We start from the raw sequence: 19,104 nt of genomic DNA on the forward strand, positions 1-19,104 counted from the left end.
TACAACCTTTTTAACTGAACACATTTGAACTGCTTCACATTTAAACCTGTGAATTACCTGTGAACCAGTGAATTATTAAAACCCAAAAAAGATAAGATTTTGCAGTTTACACTTAAAAAATGGAATGCAACTTGAACACCTGTTCCACTAACCTGCATCAGGTTCATTCAGGCTCACATGCACCATTTTATTTTTTAATTTATTTTTTTCTTTGCATTTAAAAAACAACAACTAACAAATTACTGTAGCTAAAATGCAACAATATAAATATGCATACATAATGGTCTTGTAAAACAAGAGTCAAAATTCTATGTTTTTTTGCAAGTGGGACCCAATATTCTATCTCAATATCTTTGATCTTTTTAATCAATAAATGAATATAGACTAAAATAGAACATCAGGTTCTTATGTCAAATTACTGAAAAGCATATAAATTTAAACATTTACATTTCAACCAAATATGTAAAAACTGTTTTTTTTTTCTTCAAAATCTATGAAAAATATAGCCATGTCAACGATATATCAAATACTTTATGAAAAGCGACCAAGGCTATTCAATATTTATTATTTTCTAATAATCAGTGATAATAAGTATCGAGCATTTTAATGTTCCGCTCATACATTGCTTTACACCTTTCTTTCCGCCCAAATATTAAATGTTCAAGTTTCCTATACCACCTGGGACACCGTGTTTTTTTTTTTTGTCTTTGTCTCTTACTGTCAAAGAGGCTTAATTCCATGCTCAGGTCATCACTTTGGGACAAGTTGCCAATCTGAAACCTGCTGTTTACAATCCCAACTTTGCTTTATTTGACACCCATTCTGGGTCAGTACACAGTACAATGCTGTGTGTACAGGATATATTCCTGGGTGTCTGGTTTCACTATCTTTACCAGTAGGTCTCTCTCTCTCTCTTTCTCTGTTTACAGCCATTCACTGTTGGATATGTTTCTGTTCCAGACTATATGCCCTTACCAGCCAATGACTATACCAGATGGAGCTGATGCTCTATTCAGAGCAAAAAACAAGATGATGTGATAATGTGGATACCTGCAGCTTTAAACATGGTAATATTTACTTCGTCTACAATTATCTTACTTGCTCAAGTAAAAAAAAAATTACAAGGTATACAACATTAGAGTTTTTGATTGAGAAAGCAAAGCAGAAATCAGATAGAGGATTAAATCTGCATGCTAACTTTATAGTTAGTGGTACTTAAATATAGAGTCAAAGTAACAGTAAAACAATTTTTAGTTACTTTTAAATTGCATGGTATTTTACATTTGAATTCTTGTTACGTGCTACATGTTACCTCAACTTCCTGTAATGTGGGACATGTTAGCTCGCCTACCTGTTTCTGTGTTTCTGATTGTCAGGGAGAAGCTCAGCAGATGCAGAATAGCGTGACGAGGAAGGACTTTCACCCTTCAGTTTCTCTCTCACACACACCTATGCTCATCCCATCTCCTTCCTTTTCCATCAAGTCAAATTTCACTCATACATACACCCATCTTCGTTAAACTCCATTAAGTACTTGGTAATAAGCTTACCCAGCAATGTAACAGTGTGCTCTGTGCTCAGGATTATCTACAGGTGCGTCCTCATGGCCACAGACAGAAAAGCCTGTTGTTTGCCGATTGGATTGTAGGTTTGACTAACATTCTTACTCTCTCTGCCTAGATTATCATGTCAAGTGGTTATGAGTCAAGATGACTAGGCATGTATAATCAATCTCCCAGACATTTCAAAAAGCTGTTCAAATTCTATTAACTGGTTGAGAAAATTAGACCCTTACACAATTCGCTAGAAATTACTAGACGTGTGGGGCAAGATGATCCGGATGATGCATTCTCTGTTATCATAAACACCTATGGCTGTACTGTATTATGCTCTCAGTATAAAGAAGGTTAGTGTAAAAAAGTCAAAGTCAACTTTATTGTTAATTCTGCTACATGTACAGCGCATACATATAGAGAATCTAAATTATGGTTCTCGCTTCCTCGTTACAATAACACAAAAAAACATTACATAACACAACACTTATTTTAGTTTATTAAAGTGACAATAAAGAGCAATTTAAAGCAGTATACAAAATGGGGTACAAATACAGTATGAACAGGATATGTACTTTAAAAAAAATTTTATTTCCCTGGGTTGAGGTAGTGAAAGCACCAATGGTGCATGGAGCATAAAGTAACAAGTGCAAGTGTGTGATTGAGTGTATGTGTGAGTGTGTGTGTGTACAGTATGTGTGAGTGTAAGGTGAAGATTAACCTATCTAGATAAACCATGTTGTATTGCCTGCATTCTGGTGCTTTAATTTGATGAATTTAGAGAATTCTTCATTATATTGTTTTGTATATCACTATTATTAATGAGCTTTCCTTTAATTTAAAGGCAAAAATTTGGGCACTTATTAATGCAGTATAAATTAACCCATCCATCATCTTTCCTGTGTAACATAGGGTACATGCAGAATGGGTGCCGAATCATTGCATACACAACAGCTAGTTTTGTTAATATGAAAAGAATACCCAGCGTACCCAGAGGAAGCCCTAACCCTGGAGGTGTGAGGTGAGAGTGCATCTAACCACCATGCATCTGTGCTTTATGTTGATATTAACATAGGCAATATAAAATCTGTTTTTAGATTTATAAAGGGTAGAACAACACAAAGTGGTTTAATTTATTGACTGGTTATCCTCAGCTTTTGCTTTTCATCAGAAAATGGTCTTTGTTGCAAGTTCTTTAAATAAATTAGACAGGACATATTTCAGGTGTTTCTTTGGACGAAGTTATTGTGAATTATCCAATAATGCTTACAATGCTCTGGCTTTAGCTTTAAAACTGCATGGTTGCATTGGAGAGTAATGATTTTTACTATTAGTAAGAGCACTGAAAGTTCTTGAATCCCATCTACTCTAATCACATTGTAAGCAGTGACTGAGTTATGGTGTACTGATGCCAGATATGACCATATGAAACATCGGAGCAGTCTGAAATGAATTTCCAGGGAGATACGGTGCAGTAAAATATGCGTTATAGACAGTGAGCTTTGTCACAGTGTGCAAAGTAGGCCAGTGAGTTCTGCTCTCGTTCAGGAAGGCTCAGCTTTCATCCACAACACCTCAAGACCATATCAGACACACCGCCTGACCCACTGCAGTTCCTCTCATACCACACCAAGTGAGTCTACGTGTCTGAACTGCGTGTGCCCTGAAAAGTCCATAGAATTTTAAAATAAATACAACCTTCCTCTATATTCCAGTGAACTTAATATCCAGAGTTTATACAATAAACCTTTGTGCTGAGTCTTCCTGAGATAATTAAATTTGGAGTGTAAAAAGAATATGACCTTGATGATATGTGTGCCGGTTTTGATACGCCTAAGGCAGGCTGGACTAGAGGAGGAATTCACAAACACAGAGACGTTGAATACAATGGATGAGAAACAGACAGGTATAAGTACTACAGACACTCATGTATGGATATTACAGGAGTTAGGACTATAGGACTACTATTACCTTCCTACTCTGTTAGCAGATAATTTTCCTTTAAAAAAAAAATTGCAATATTTAAGCCTAATCTAAATTCATAGCTCAGCTGTAACACTAAAACCACTGACAGTTAAAATTAATAACGTAATAACAAAATCACATTATAATGGCACCTTTAAAGGGGTAGCCCATTACCTATTCTACAAACCAAGGAACAAAAAGTCCAGAAATTCCCCAAAAAGCTACATTTGTTGCATGTTTAACACTACAAAGAAACCATGGGAATAAGATGATGTGTAGGCTACCATACTGTAGGCATACCAGCCTCTCACCTCTTAAACACAGACCGCCAGTCCCTCTCCAGCATCGTTTCAGCATTGTTTACCTCACATCTAGTCTCATTGCTACTTGTGTTGTGTGTACCCTTTGTTTTCCTGAGAAAATGCAAAAAGCAATTAAGTGATCAAAGCAAATCATCAAAAGCTAAGAGTGTTTAGTTCAGTAACAACCAATGAGCGTTAGCACAATAAAGCTTTTTTGCAGCCACAGAGATAGAAAGAGGGAGATTGAGATACAGCTTGGCAGAGTTTACGACACACACATGCATGTCCCGCAGAGCGTGAACTTGAATTTGATGAAGTGAAAGCTGTGAGTCTGGGACACCCCTGTTTCTGTTGAGTCGTTTTGAAGTTTTTAAAAGAAAAAAGTGCAGACAGGATTCAAACAAGCCTGGAGCTCAGGAATAATTGCACCTGTCTCCTGAGTCTCTCTGTAATCTATCACGCTGCCGTTCTACGGTTGGAGGGACTGTTTTTCTTGTCACTATTCCCTAAACAATATAGTTTAACAAATATTTACAACTGTATTAGGTAGTAAATGTAATGGACAAATAAGCATCTACAGTAAGTGGTTCTGAAAAGAGCCAGATTGTTATGGCTAGACGACTGGGTCAGAGCAACTCCACAACGGCATTCTGGCATTCATGTGTTTGTACCCCTGATACTTACCACCTACATAAACATTGTCCCAGACTGAGTCCACCCCTTCATATCAACAGACACAGAATGGTTTTCCAAAAAAGGCAATAGCTTTTCCAAACGGATGAGTCAATAACCCCTAGTTGAATTCCTGTAATGTGCAAGTGGTGTTGGTGAAATATTGTATTGTATAGTTTTCACTCACAGATCCGCTCAAATGTTTTACTGCGTTCAAGAGTTTAAGATTGTCATCATGGTACTGTGTTTGATGTTTTCTGTAAATGTCAATTGGTTTCATGCCTTTATTCATGAATAATTTCATTACAAATCCCAGTTTGATTTGAATGCCCCTTGTAAATATTATAACTCTACATCCATCGTGGATATTAAGTCATTTATTCAGTAAATGAAAAGCTATGAATCATGTTAAATATTGTCACTGTCTTTTATCACTGTGGTTACTGTAGCTCACTGCTATAGGAAGTTTTTAAACTGAATAAAACTGATATTTACAAATCATGTAATAAACTGCCTTTTTTTTCAATAATTAAAACTGGCCTTAGTATAGATTAAGGCATGGTATTAATTAGCTATATCCATAATTATTATTATTTTTAATTATTTATTTTATATATTGTTTGCCAATTTCTAAGAATTGACGTTTACTAGACTTAGTGACAGGTACAGAAGTGCATTAAAAAACTGTTTTAATTTCAAGGACAATTTAATGAGAAGTTGTCTTTTCAGCTGTTTCAGAATCCAGTTCCTATTCTTATTTAGATGTATGATGCTTATTCTCTGTCATGACATAGTCGTACAGTATATTCACCAATGACGGTGCAATGGAAGTGAAGCACATTTAAAACTCATTTACTGTTATGTGTTAGAATGCTTTGTTACTGATCCAAAGAGAATGGAGGGAGAATAAAGTAGAGGAGAGTGTTCTACATGATTAGGCACAGTGGATGCCTGCTTTATGTCACAGCCTGCAACAACCTCACAAACCTACATCCAAAACAGTCCAACCTAGCCAAAGATATACGTCAGTGGGAAAAAAAGACGTCACAGAGATGGACATAGCCATTCATTCTTTATCAACCTTCAGTTATTAGTATGCTAGTATGAATTATATGCTATTAGAACAGTACTTTAATGGACACTTGAGGATGCTCAAATAAACTAATGATAATAAAAACAGCAAGGAGATATCCTGTATATCTTGTAAACTCTTGTTAATCTTATACAGCTTAATGCTTTGGTATTGCTTTTATCTTGTCCAGAGCCATACTATGTGACTAAAAGGTTTGTGAGCACATCAGAGACATATGTCATGACTCCAAAAACCTTTGCCAGATAGTTAGATGTTCACAAGTGTATGGACTGTCTTTGTACTCTGTAGCATAACGATTTCCCTTTACTGGAGCTAAAAGGCCCAAACCTGTTTCAGCTTGACAATACCACTCTGCATGACTTAATTTGCCAATTTTAGCATATAACCCCCACTGGACAACTTATGGGATGAGTTTGAACATTGACTGTACCACAGATCTTCTCACGTGACATTTGTGCATGGATGAACACGAAAACCAACGGGTACATTCCTAATGTAAAAATAGGGGAACGACTCAATATTAATGCCCATGATTTTAGAACAACAATCATGAAGGTCTTGTCACCTTTGGCCTTATAATGTACTATATAGAATCTGGCATGTACAGACTTTTGCTTGGGATTACAGTATTTTGTGCCTTTAAAAGAGTTAACATTAGTTAAGAGTTAACTAATCTTATATATAGCATCTTTACACTTTTGCTAATGATACCCCATTTTACCTGAAGCTTGTCTACAAAGTCACAGTTAACATTGGCAAAATTTCCTTGTGAGACAAAACCCTTTCCAAATACCTCATGCTACAATAATGATGAGTCAGAAAGTCAAAATGATTTAGCAGATGGTTTCTTTAACATTTCAACAGACAGAGAAAGAAAGGGAGAGTGCATTTAATAAACTGTATCTGATAGAACACTTAAGCTAAAGACTTTTAAAATGTTTATTTCAGTATTTTAGAATTATGTGTTTATAAAAACACAAATAAGTTACAAAATTAGCAATATATTTATTATTTAAAGCACGACTTTGTTCTATTATTCTTCGGTTTGGACTTGTTCGAGAACCTGGATTTTGACGTTCATTTCATACACAATGAAGCTCTAAACAATCGTAGATAAGACTGAATTCCTAAAGTTGAGCGAGAAAACATCTTATTATCTGATTAATGTCAATGTAAACAGTTAGGCTTTAATCTCTAATCAGAACGATTACAACAAGATTGAAAAAATATAATCTATATAAACACAGACAGCAAATGAACACTAGTTAGGTTCGCAGTTTATCATTACATGGTGGAAAAACCTCAACTTAATGTCAATGATGGAAAAAGAAAAAGAAAAAATTATTTGTGGGTTTTAGAATCACCCAGTTATCACATTTAGAAACATATCTACAATTCTAAGTGTCTCGAAATGTGATTCTCTCATTTTATGCCATTTTATTTGTTAGGGTTTATGTAATAATAATAATTATTATAATAATAATAATAATAATAATAATGAAGTATCTATGTCCCTGAAATTGATCTCTACCCTGTCATTTTGAGGTAACTGCCCCTTTGAGAAACTGGCTGTTGTAATCAGTGACGTCACAACAGTTATTTTGTCTTAATAAATAGAGGTTGAAACAACTGCTATAAATGCATAAAGTATTTACACCTGTGTTTTTAACTTATAATTTTTTTGTGAATTTGTTTGTAGTTTGATGCTAAGGTTTACAGACTGTCAAGATGAAATACACAACAGTACAACAGTTCATAGACTTTTATACAACAGTCCTACAAGTGCCACTTAATACCAAACAGATTGGAATAATTTTTATAATTATAATTATGTTTTTTTTTTGTTTTGTTTTTTACCAGTGATTGTGCTCCATCATCACACATCCTCCTGTGACTGGTGAAACTAACTGTGACTAGTGAAGCTGACAAAAAAAAGTAGCTGGAGTAAAAGTAGTTTGTAAATTCCTATCCCTAGCCAAAATGAGATGAGAATAAACCATGTAAATGGTGGACAGTCCTGTAAATCTTCTAAGTTTATATTCCACTTCATATTTCTCTATACATTTTATACTATCAGCTACATTACCTTCCATGTTCCAGGGTTCAATTCCAAGTAGCATTAAATAGGAACAGTACAGTATATGGTATACAATCACATGTTCCACACATCAACTAGTGCCCTTAATTAGGAGTTAGTACTAAGTTAGTAAGGACTAGGGAGACAAAGATGACATAACATTATCAGATGTGTTTTCTTGTTGAAAGTGATTCCATGACTGGTGTTGAATGTACTGTAGATTTTGACAGGCAGCTGCTCTCTCCTCATACTGACCTACTTTAACCCATGCTGGTGACCGACAGTTAGGGTGATTAATGATTGTTAGAGCATCTGTGACACAGAGTGATACATATAGATAAACATCCCAGTGCGTTCCTATCATCTATTATCAACACCTAGGAAATTACACTCATCCTATCAGATTACTTGGTCAGAACTAACTGTAGTATAATAAAATAAAATTTATATTTTTCAGAAATTCTAAATATTTATGATAAACATTGCACAGTCAGTCACCTTTAACAGTAAATCATTTGGTTCACTAACAGTTCACCATGCTCATTAAATGCTAACTTTTGCAAAAAGTGTCCACTCTGTCATCAATCCTTCCATAACAGTGTGGACGCATGAATAGTTTTGATTAACTAACATATACTGTTGAGATGGAGACAATAGATCTTTTTGAGAATGTCTTTAGACTACTTTGAATTTGGCTGAGCTAGGGTGGACATACAGTATGTGGTGATTTGCTCATACATTGCTTATCAATTTGCAGTTAATTTATAAAAAGTGCTAGAGGTTGACTAACGTGCATTTCTAAGGTCTACTTAATAAAATTGATATGAGGTTAAATGGAAAAATCAGTTTCTCCGGAACTCTCAAAGGCACTTTAGAATCATAATGACCCAAATAATTTCCACTTTACAGTACTACCAAGTTAAACAGGAGGAAGGAGGAAGAATGGTTAAAAAAGAAGCATGCATATACTGGGCTTTGGAAGGAAAGAATGAAGATGCCTAAAAAAAATTGAGTATTAGAAAACGCAGCTGATGACAGCTCACCTCTATACATCAAGGCTCATTTAACTGCCCTCCCTCCTTGTCTCATACTAATGTTTAAACATATTTGCTTCTCACTCTAGCCTTTTAAGGAGAAGAGTTCCCCGGTATCCTTTCCCCCTCTCTCATCCCCTCACACCATCCTGGTTTTCACATTTTGTCCTCTGAGAAACTCTGGCTGCTGCAACCAAGTTTATCAGTGGTAGACCATCAAAAGCTCTGTAGCTACTGTTGCTTCTGGCTGCCTTGTCTCATTACAACCCCAAAATATGTACCTCCTTCGAATGAATTGCAGAGCTGGTGTGCATTGGTTATATTTTATATAGTAAGTCAGTTTGATAGCTAGATCATTCTCCCAGCCATGCATGAATGATTAAAAAACATTTTTGCAAACCCAATGATTATTTAATGAGAGATTTCGTTTCAGGAAAAGACATCACAGCAATCGCAATATCCAATTTCAGATACAATACACCCAGTTTAGCGTAGAATTACACCCTCTCTCATTAACCCAGTCACTTGCACGCACACACACACACACATTGGTCTTCATTAAGTATAAAGCTGTTACAGTTTCAGTCAGTTACAGCTGCACTGTATACATTGTTCTTCACAGGTTATTGAATGAGAAATTAAGTGCAAAACCTAAAGAGTCCTTGTAGTGTATTTTTTTTTCACAGTTGCTTTTACTGGATAAAACTCTACAATTTTAACCTAATGTCTATCTACCACATTCTATCTACCCTGTATGATTACCAGTAAATGACCATTAATGTTAATGTACAGAGGAAAATAGTAACTCAGTTTGTATGAACGCATTTTATAATCATGGTCTATTAAAAAAATACTGATTTTAGTTATTGTAAGAAGCATTACTGCAAAGCACAATTAATACAAAGTAAAATTTTTCCTTTCAGAATGTAACTAGTTTTCACATAAAAAAAGCTTATCAGTTATTTGTTGCTATCCTAGTCATGTTGCTTTGATTGCACATGAATTCTCCTAAAGTAAGTTTAAGTAACATTACAGTTTTAATTGTTTGTTACTCCACTGCTCAAGAAGAATGAAAAAATGTTCTGAACGTGAACAGATAGTGCCTGTGGATGGCCTAAACTGCTTCTCTTAGGCTAACACTTTATAATTATAAACTTTAAGGTGGCTCCTAAAGGACAGATGTTGCTTGCATTGCACTTGACACTGAAGACTTAACAACATTAGTGCAGCTGATCATAGAAATTCAACAATATTAGCTAGCTTAATTGCTAAAATGCTACCTGGTAAAATTGTTAACACACTGTTCATCAAGGTAAGACTAAGACTTTCATGTTTGCCTTTTTTCACACTGGTTCATTATGTAATCTCTGCTGAACAACACTTAACTACATGATATTGTCCTATTTGTAACATGAAATATACAGTATCATGTTACGAATAGGAACATTTCAATGCCATGCTGAACACTTTCCAAATCTAGGACTATATTCCATGTACTGTATGATTCAGTAGTTAAGCTGTGTAAAAGATATGATGTATCTTATAACTATACACTGTACAGTTATTCTTTACTAGTAAAATTAAAAATTTGGGGTTTGAGAAATATAAAGCAAATATTTAAATAAAGTATTTAAAAATATTGTGCATTTAAAAGCGAAATATACTGTCTGGCAAGTAGGTTTATCTTACTGGGTTATCTTAGTGGCATGAATGGAAGTGTTTCCTAAATAATTTAAAATATAAAATAAAACATTGTTAGTCTATAGCAACCTGGTAAAGAATCTTAACAGATTTCCATGGACTTCCCATGGCACTCATTTTTTTTATTTTTTTTTATTTTAAAGGGTTAAGTGAATTCTAAACCTGAACTCTAAACCTGCTCTTAAACCGCTGATATAAATGAGTTTCGAAATTAGGTTCTCTCGGTTTAGGTACAAGGAACTGTGTCATTTCTTGTGGTGAATTTGCATATATAGTGTAGAGGTGGTAGATAGACATTAGGTTAAAAAATGCTATTCTTTTAAAGAGTTCTCTTTACAAGAGTATTCTTTTAAAGAGTTAGTGCAATCCAAAGTCTAAGCTTGTTGTAGTTAAAGGGAAGGTGTAAAATTTTACATTCATCTTCAAACTTGCTCAGGTTCCTCCTCTTCATACTGGTAGCTTATCTCAGCTTGTTCATACTCCAGCTTAGGCCTTCCATAATTGTCATACTCCTCACCCTCATATTCAAGCTCTCCCCTATCAAATGCCATTGTACGACTTTCAGACTCCAACTCTTCTTCTTTGCCATGTACCATGCCATCTTCTTCAGCTGATATTGCTGCATCGCTTGTGGTCAAAGTCTTGCTCATTCTCAATTTCTTTAGTATTCCATGAATGGTTGGGCTAGCTGCTGCGACTGCCGCTGCAGCCGCCTCCTCTGCCTCTCTTTGTGCTCTCTCCTTCTCTTCTTTTTTCCTCTCCCTTCTCTCCAAGGCATCCGCTGCCCCTTCCCCAACAATTATAACATCTTGTCCAAAACGTGGTGGACCCTTCACAGGATTGTGGTCATAGGAGAAGAGTCGGAGTGCTGGGAACTGCAACAGACTGGGGAAGTCTGAAATAGTGTTTTTGTCTAAGTCCAGAATCTCCAACTTTTCCATTTTCAGGAGAACACGTGGGAACTCGGAGAAGCGGTTGCCATAGAGCCAGAGGTTCCTCAGGCCTTCCATGCGGCACATGTCTGACGGCAGCTTTTTGAGTTTGTTGTCACCTATTTGCAGTGAGTGCAAGTTAGGGAGATCATACAGCTGCTTGGGGAAGTGCTGAAAGTAGTTACTCTCCACCCAGAGACAATGCAGACTCTGCAGGTTTTTAAACTCTGGTGGCAAGCTCCTCAGACGATTGCTGCCAAGATATAGGCGGGTGAGTTTGGCCAACTGGCATACACCCAGTGGGACATCGTCCAGTTTGTTTAAGTCAAGTGCAAGAGTGCGCAGGCCCTGCAGCTGAGCAATGCTATCAGGCAGAGTGCGAATCCGATTTCCACATAAGTACAGTTTCTCCAAATGTTCCAGGCCCACGACTTCCTTAGGGAGGAATCGCAAACGAAAATGGCTCAGGTCGAGAACTGGATCACCACTAGAGATTAGCTCATTATAACATGAAGGCAGCTTTTGTACCACCTCTTCTTCTTCTTTCACTTTTGCAGTTTCCTCTTCGTCCACTTCCCCCTCACTGTCATCCACTTTTTCCTTTGCCGTTTCCTCCTCCCCCTCTTTTTGAGAGGAGTTTCCCATGCCCTCCTTTTTGGGTCACTGTGTATGGGATGTATGTGTCTGCCAGTGGGAGTATGTGAAAGAGTCTGTGTGTCTCAGGATGGGCTGGGTGTGTGTGTAAAAGTCTCTCTGGATGTTTTGCCCTCTTGCTGCTGAGCTTCACTCAGCAGGCTTTCCCTGGCACAAAGAGATGCTATGCGGGGCTGCATGGTGTGTTGGCTGGGAGCTACCTGAACCCCGATGCAGGACAGCAAGGCAGCATGGCATCAAATACTCCCTCACGGTGGAGTCCCATGCCAAGCACTAAAACAAATGTTACAGCTCTAGAACAGATAGTAATAGTAGTAGTAGTAGTAATAGTAATAATAGTAGTAGTAATAATAGTAATAATAATTGTAGTAATAGTAATAGGTGTAGTTATTGGAGGGGTGAACATTAATATTGTCAGTAGGGTTTAAAAGTGTAATCCTGACACAGGTGTAACAGTCAGAATCCGTTATGACATTAAGTAGACAGATGTCTCAGAACTCTGCGCAGAGACAAAGACTGCGTCTGAGGCACAAACTTCCGCACAAATACCTTCCCGCGTGCGCGCGCGTGCTGCGCTGAGAGGAAAACCACACGCTCCCGGGAAGCGGCGTCGCATCCGGAGCCTCGCGGTCTCTTCTCTTCTCTTCTCGTCTCTCCTGTTAGTCTCACTGAAACCAGAGGGGAATCCGCCTGAAAACGCCGAATCGTCGTCCTGCTTTTGTTTCTTCGGCAAAACTTTAAAGTTTAAAATGTTAAGGTTAAAATCCAGTCGAGTCCGGTGTAAAGCCTGAGACAGCGTTAAGTGTCTCCACTACTGTAGGAGCTGTGTTTGTATCCGCCTACCACACACACACACACACACACACGGTGTGTGTGAGAGAGAGAGAGAGAGAGAGACGCTCATATTCTCATCATACCATGAAGTAAAATAACCTCTTGTCCAATACAAACGCTATTCATATAAATATATAAATGTATGTACTGTATATACATATAAATGTATGCATATAAAGCTTTTGTAAGTATTACATCTTTTCTGTAATAACGTCTATTCGTGTATATTGTATTCATTATTGTTTTTTAAATATATTATTATTATTATTATTATTATTATTATTATTATTATTGTTTGTCTGCATGAAGAGAATTTGTATTAATTTGCCTTGGCAGCATTAACACCAATGCCAAACCTGAATTTACAGAGAGGTATAGACAAACGCAGAGGGAGCTAGAGAGCAAGAGAGAGAGAGAGAGAGAGAGAGAGAGAGATGTTCATATTCCTTATCAAACCATATAGTCAAATCTTATCCAATCCAAATACTATCCCTTCAAATATATTAAATAAGTGTTTCCACTACTGTAGGTATTTTTTTGCATTATGTATCTAAAATAACGTCTATTCATGTATAGCTTTCATTGTATTTATTATCTTTTTTTATCTTGTGTTATTGTTTGCCTACATTAATATAATTTGTATTCGTTTGCTTTGGCAACATTATTAAAACAGCCATGCCAATAAAGCACCCTTTGAACTTGAAAATCTTTTACAGAGAGAGAGAGATAAACACACAGATGGAGCGTGAGCAAGAGAGAGAGAGAGCGAGAGAGAGAGACTTTGCATGTAAACACTGCATATTATCACAAACTACAAAGGGCCACATGACAACTACACACTGGCTGTACTTAAGTGTCACACACTAATATTTTTTTATGACACGAGAGTTAACAGTTCAGTAGTTCCTACTAGATTTTAATAGTGTACTCTGCTCATTATATCAAATGTTCAGGGACAGAAAGCTAAGATGTCCTGATGATGATAAGGCTTTATGTACACACCTGGGAGATGTGAAGATGGAGATAGACTACCTTACACACTGTCATGTCAAATACATAACAATCAGAGTAGAGTTTGAGCATGAGGTGGTGTACACGCCAAACCATTGCAGGGCACACACACACACGCACACACTTGTACACACACCGAGATAACCGGAGGAAATCCACCAAGAACAAGTACTGTAGAACCTACCACCATGCCAACCACAATCAGCAATATAATTAGGAAATAGTTAGCATCTAAAGTTATGTATAAATAATAAATACTGGGGAATAAAAGTAAACATATAATGCAGCCAATGTTGTGGCGTGTTAGCACCATCTTAGGGGCAACCAGTAAAGCGAGTCATACAGTACAGTACATATGTTTGTGTTCTTGAGAGATTATCTCCATGTGATTCCTTGTTATTTTTTGCTTTTACCAACCTACAAAGAGTTTTCTTTTTAATTAATTTCCATTTAAAAAATGTGCTTTTTTTCCTATGAAACAATAAATAAACATCAGAGTTTAAAGGGCAATTAGAAGAGCAGTGTGCATTACCAGCAGATACAAATGACCAGATCTTTAGTATCTTCTTCTTTGTCTTTCGGCTGTTCCCTTTCAGGGGTCGCCACAGCGAATCATCGGCCTCCATCTAACCCTATCCTCTGCATCCTCTTCTCTCACACCAACTAACTTCATGTCCTCTTTCACTGCATCCATAAATCGCCTCTTTGGTCTTTCTCTAGACCTCCTGCCTGGCAGTTCCAACCTCAGCATCCTTCTTCCGATATAGAATCTCTTCTCTTAAGATGTCCAAACCCCCTCAATCTGGGCTTTCTGACTTTATCTTTAAAACATGTAACATGGGTTGTCCCTCTGATGAACTCATTTTTGATCCTATCCATCCTTGTCATTCCCAAGGAGAACCTCAACATCTTCAGCTCTGCTACCTCTAACTCTGCCTTCTGTCTTTTCTTCAGTGCCACTGTCTCTAGGCCGTAGAGCATTGCTGGTCTCATCACTGTCTTGTACACCTTTTCTTTCATTCTCGCTGATACTCTTTTATCACACTTTTATCAACACATCTGACACTTTTCTCCACCCATTTCAACCTGCCTGTACCCGTCTCTCCACCTCCTTTTCACACTCTGGACCATTGACCCTAAGTACTTAAAGTCCTGCACATTCTTTACCTCTGCTCCCTGAAGCCTTACCGTTCCTCTTGGGTTCCTTTCATTCACACACATGTATTCCGTCACACCTACAGCACATCTCACCACGGTCTTACAGCTCTCATACATGTCCTGCACCACTCTAACATACTTCTCTGCCACTCCAGACTTCCTTATACAACACCACAGCTCCTCTCTTGGCACCCTGTTGACACAATGCAACTCTTTATTACCTTCTCTGTACTTCTCCATCAGCATTCTCAAAGCAAATACTTAATCTACTCTTTCTAGGCATGAAACCATATTGCTGCTCAAAAATGATCACCTCTGCCTTTAACCTAGCTTCCACTACTTTTTCCCACAGCTATATTGTATGGCTTATAAGCTTTATGCCCCTGTAATTGCCACATCTCCCTTGTTCTTAAAAATCGACTCTCCAAGATCTTGTTAAACAAACTACTTAGAAACTCTACTGCCACCTCTCCCAAGCACTTCCATACCTCCACAGGTATGTCATCAGGACCAACAGCTTTTCCACTCTTCATCCTCTTCAACACCCTTCTTACCTCACTTTTACTAATATTTGCTACTTCCTGCTCCACAACAGTCACCTCTTCTCCTTTTCGTTCTCTTTCATTTTCCTCATTCATCAACTTTTCAAAGTACTCCTTTCCTCTTCCCATTACCCTCCTGGCATCTGTCAGTACATTTCCATCTTTATCTTTAATCACTGTAACCTGCTGCACATCCTTCCCATCTCTATTTCTCTGCCTCGCTAACCTGTACAAATCCACCTCACCCTCCTTACTATCCAATCTAGCATACAAGTCCTCATATGCTCTTTGTTTTGTTCTTTCCCTGTACAGTATACACTCCTGGACTTCCTCGTTCCACCACCAAGTCTCCTTGTCCACTTTTGCCTTGCCTGATGATACACCAAGTACCCTCCTACCTGTCTCCCTGATCACATTGGCTGTAGTTGTCCAGTCAACTGAAAGCACCTCCTGACCACCCATAGCCTGTCTCAACTCCTCCCTGAAGACTACACAACATTCTTCCTTTCTCAGCTTCCACCACTTTGTCCTCTGCTTTGTTCTCTTCACCTTCCTTACCACCAGGGTTATTTTACACACCACCATTTTGTGTTGTCTGTCTACACACTTCCCTACCAACACTTTGCAGTTACTGATATCTTTCAGATTACACTGAAACGTCGACACAAGATGTAGTCCACCTGAGTGCTTCTGCCTCCACTCTTATATGTCACCCTATGTTCCTGCCTCTTCTGGAAGAAAGTATTTACTACTGCCATTTTCATCCTTTTTGCAAAGTCCACCACTATCCTATCCATACATAAAACCAAACCTGCCCATCACATTTTCATCACCTCTGTTCCCTTCCCCAACATGTCCATTAAAGTCTGCATCAATCACCACTCTTTCACCTCTGGGGATGCTCTGCATCACTTCATCTACAGTAACTCACTCCAGAATGTCTCCTTCTCTTCTAACTCACATCCTACCTGCATAGCCACGAACAACATTGAACATCCCCCCTTTAATTTCCAGCTTCAGACTCATCACCCTATCTGATACTCTCTTCACCTCTAGAAAGTTCCTAACAAACTCCTCTTTCAGAATAACTCCTACTCCATTTCTTTTCCTATCCACACCATGGTAAAACAATTTGAACCCTGATCCTAAGTTTCTAGCCTTGCTACCTTTCCACCTTGTCTCCTGGATGCACAGTATATCCACCTTCCTCCTCTGCAACATATCAACCAACTCTCTTGCCTTCCCTGTCATAGTCCCTACTATCACTCCTAAACTCTTGCCTTTCCTTTTCTCTCTCTGCTTTCGAACACGCCTTCCGCCCCTCCTTTTTCGACCAACAGTAGCCCAATTTCCATCGGCACCCTGTAGGTCAACAGCACTGGTGGCGGTCATTGTTAACCCGGGCCGTGACCGATCCGGTATGGAAATGATATTTGTGATTCACATCATTGATTTGGCAAATGGTTTATGTCGGATGCCCTTACTGACACAACCCTCTGCATTTATCTATACTTGGAACTGGCACAAGAAGACACTGGATTGCCCCAGCCCCCCCTTTATGAAGATAAAGTACTAAAATAGATTGGTGCCATCAGGAAAGAAAAACTCCATTGATGTGATGACCTGGTCATTCAACAAATTCAGGTCATCAGCTGACTTCATTTTATTGCGACATAACTTGCTAAGCCTAAACCAAAAAATCAATCAAATTTTAACCTTTTTTTCTTATTAGTCTCACTAACAAGTGGTTTTCTTATGACTACACAGGTGTTTTGTCCCAATACTGTGAGTTAGTACCACATTGTGTGCATATGGAAATGTTCTCATTTCCACAAGTAAACATTTATGTTTTTTACTGTTGATTTTCAACATTTACCTTAACCAAGTGTTTAAGGGATCTGATTTAGTATTGTAAAATCTCCTTAGTTGTTTTCTTAACTTGATGTATCTCAATAATTTGACTGTTCCAAAATGGCAGTGTGTTATTTTAGCTAAGAACATTAAAATAATGCGTAGCATGTGTAATATACAATGATTGCTTGTGAAAACTAGCCTCTATGTTAATAAAATAGACAGGCAGGACTAATAGCAATTTTTTTGCTCTTTACATGTAAAGTAAATAAAAAAAAATACAAGGTACTGTTTTAAAAAATCAGACCTTTTATAGTAGCAAGTGCTATAACTATAAGTATTTCCTGGGACAGCAGTGTAGCTTGTAGATGTCTAGCAGTACAAAGAGCAGATTGTGGCAAAGTGACCTGCGCTCTGTTATCAGTCAGTAAAATAAAAAGATTAATATAAGCACCTCATGAGTACGTGCATGCAGGTATCCTCACTGCCAATCTGTTTGTTCATCTGCAGACCTTGTACCAATGACATTTTACCCAATTCTTATGTTACTTGATCATTACTATTTACATACAGTACTATAGTATTTATTAATAAAAATACAAAGAGAAAGCTGGATCATTCATAAATTTTCTATTCAAAGAAAAGTAAATAGTTAATTAGGCTTTTTCATTATGTAATACTCCAAAAATGCTAATGCTTGATACATTATTTGTAAAGGTATATATGTAAACAAGAAAAAAGAAAGTTTAGAAGAAAGTTTTAGCATTACTCTAAAATAAAAAAAAATATATTGGCCTGAGATTTATTTTAATGGGATGTAGATGGTAACAAAGAGTTATTGGTTGATAAGTGCCGTTGTGGACAATGGTTTATACAGGACTGTCACCCATCATTTCTTCATATTCCATATTGTAAAATTTAGTTAAACTTTATATAAAATTTTATAGATTTTTATTTTTTGAATTTTTATGTAACAGTCTTAGGAGCAACCTCATTTCTTTTCTCTGTTTCTCCTTGGTTTATGCCTCTCGTTAGATATTTATGCCTAAATAATTTACAGATCACTGTGAGAAAAAATAAATTCCTCGGACACTGGTCAGATACAAAGCTACACAGTCCTGTCAAACAAATTCCAACAAGAGATGGCATAAGATCAAAACCATAAGCAGTGTTTACCGATAATGTCATATCAGCGTCACTGTCATACCATCAGGTGAACCAATAAAGAGCCAATGACACACCAGTCAGTTTTCCTTTATTCAATTTATCAAAGGCATTACATAGCCATTACATAAATTATGGGGAGATTATTGGAATAAAATGATTTTATTTATGAAACATTAAATGGTGTAATGAATCCTATTTTGATGTCATTGTCATTATATTTAAAAAAAAAAAGCAAAAGAAAAAAAATTGTTGATCACACAAAAATCATGATTAAATGACACTACTATTTTTTGTAAATTTTTATTTACTTTATACTGTTTGTTAATTTTTGTGGTGTGCGTGCACGTGTGTGTGTGTGTGCATCTGTGTTGCACACAGTCTGTGCATTTGTGTGTGTTAGGGAAAATAAAGCATTATAAATGTAATGCTGCTAAAAGACCTGGGAGTGGTATGGCACAATAGTCTTTAGAAAAAAGGAGTACTGTGATATTGCTTTCATGTACTTGTTTTTTGCTTCCATTAATCTCCTTCTACAAAGGAATGGGAACTGTGTAGAGG

General features: G+C 37.2%; 1 protein-coding gene across 1 annotated transcript; it reads right to left on the minus strand.

Moving 5' to 3' along the window:
• Positions 1-9,182: 9,182 nt before the first annotated feature.
• LOC128512935 (leucine-rich repeat-containing protein 10B) lies at positions 9,183-12,767 on the minus strand. The gene is made up of 2 exons (XM_053486477.1): positions 12,533-12,767; positions 9,183-12,256 (listed from the first exon to the last, which is right to left on the minus strand). The coding sequence occupies exon 2, from the start codon at positions 11,972-11,974 to the stop codon at positions 10,820-10,822; it is 1,155 nt and encodes a 384-aa protein (XP_053342452.1). The 5' UTR covers positions 11,975-12,256; positions 12,533-12,767; the 3' UTR covers positions 9,183-10,819.
• Between the last annotated feature and the right edge of the window lie 6,337 nt (positions 12,768-19,104).

The sequence above is a fragment of the Clarias gariepinus genome, chromosome 2 (genome assembly GCF_024256425.1).
Source record: "Clarias gariepinus isolate MV-2021 ecotype Netherlands chromosome 2, CGAR_prim_01v2, whole genome shotgun sequence".
NCBI lineage: Eukaryota > Metazoa > Chordata > Actinopteri > Siluriformes > Clariidae > Clarias > Clarias gariepinus.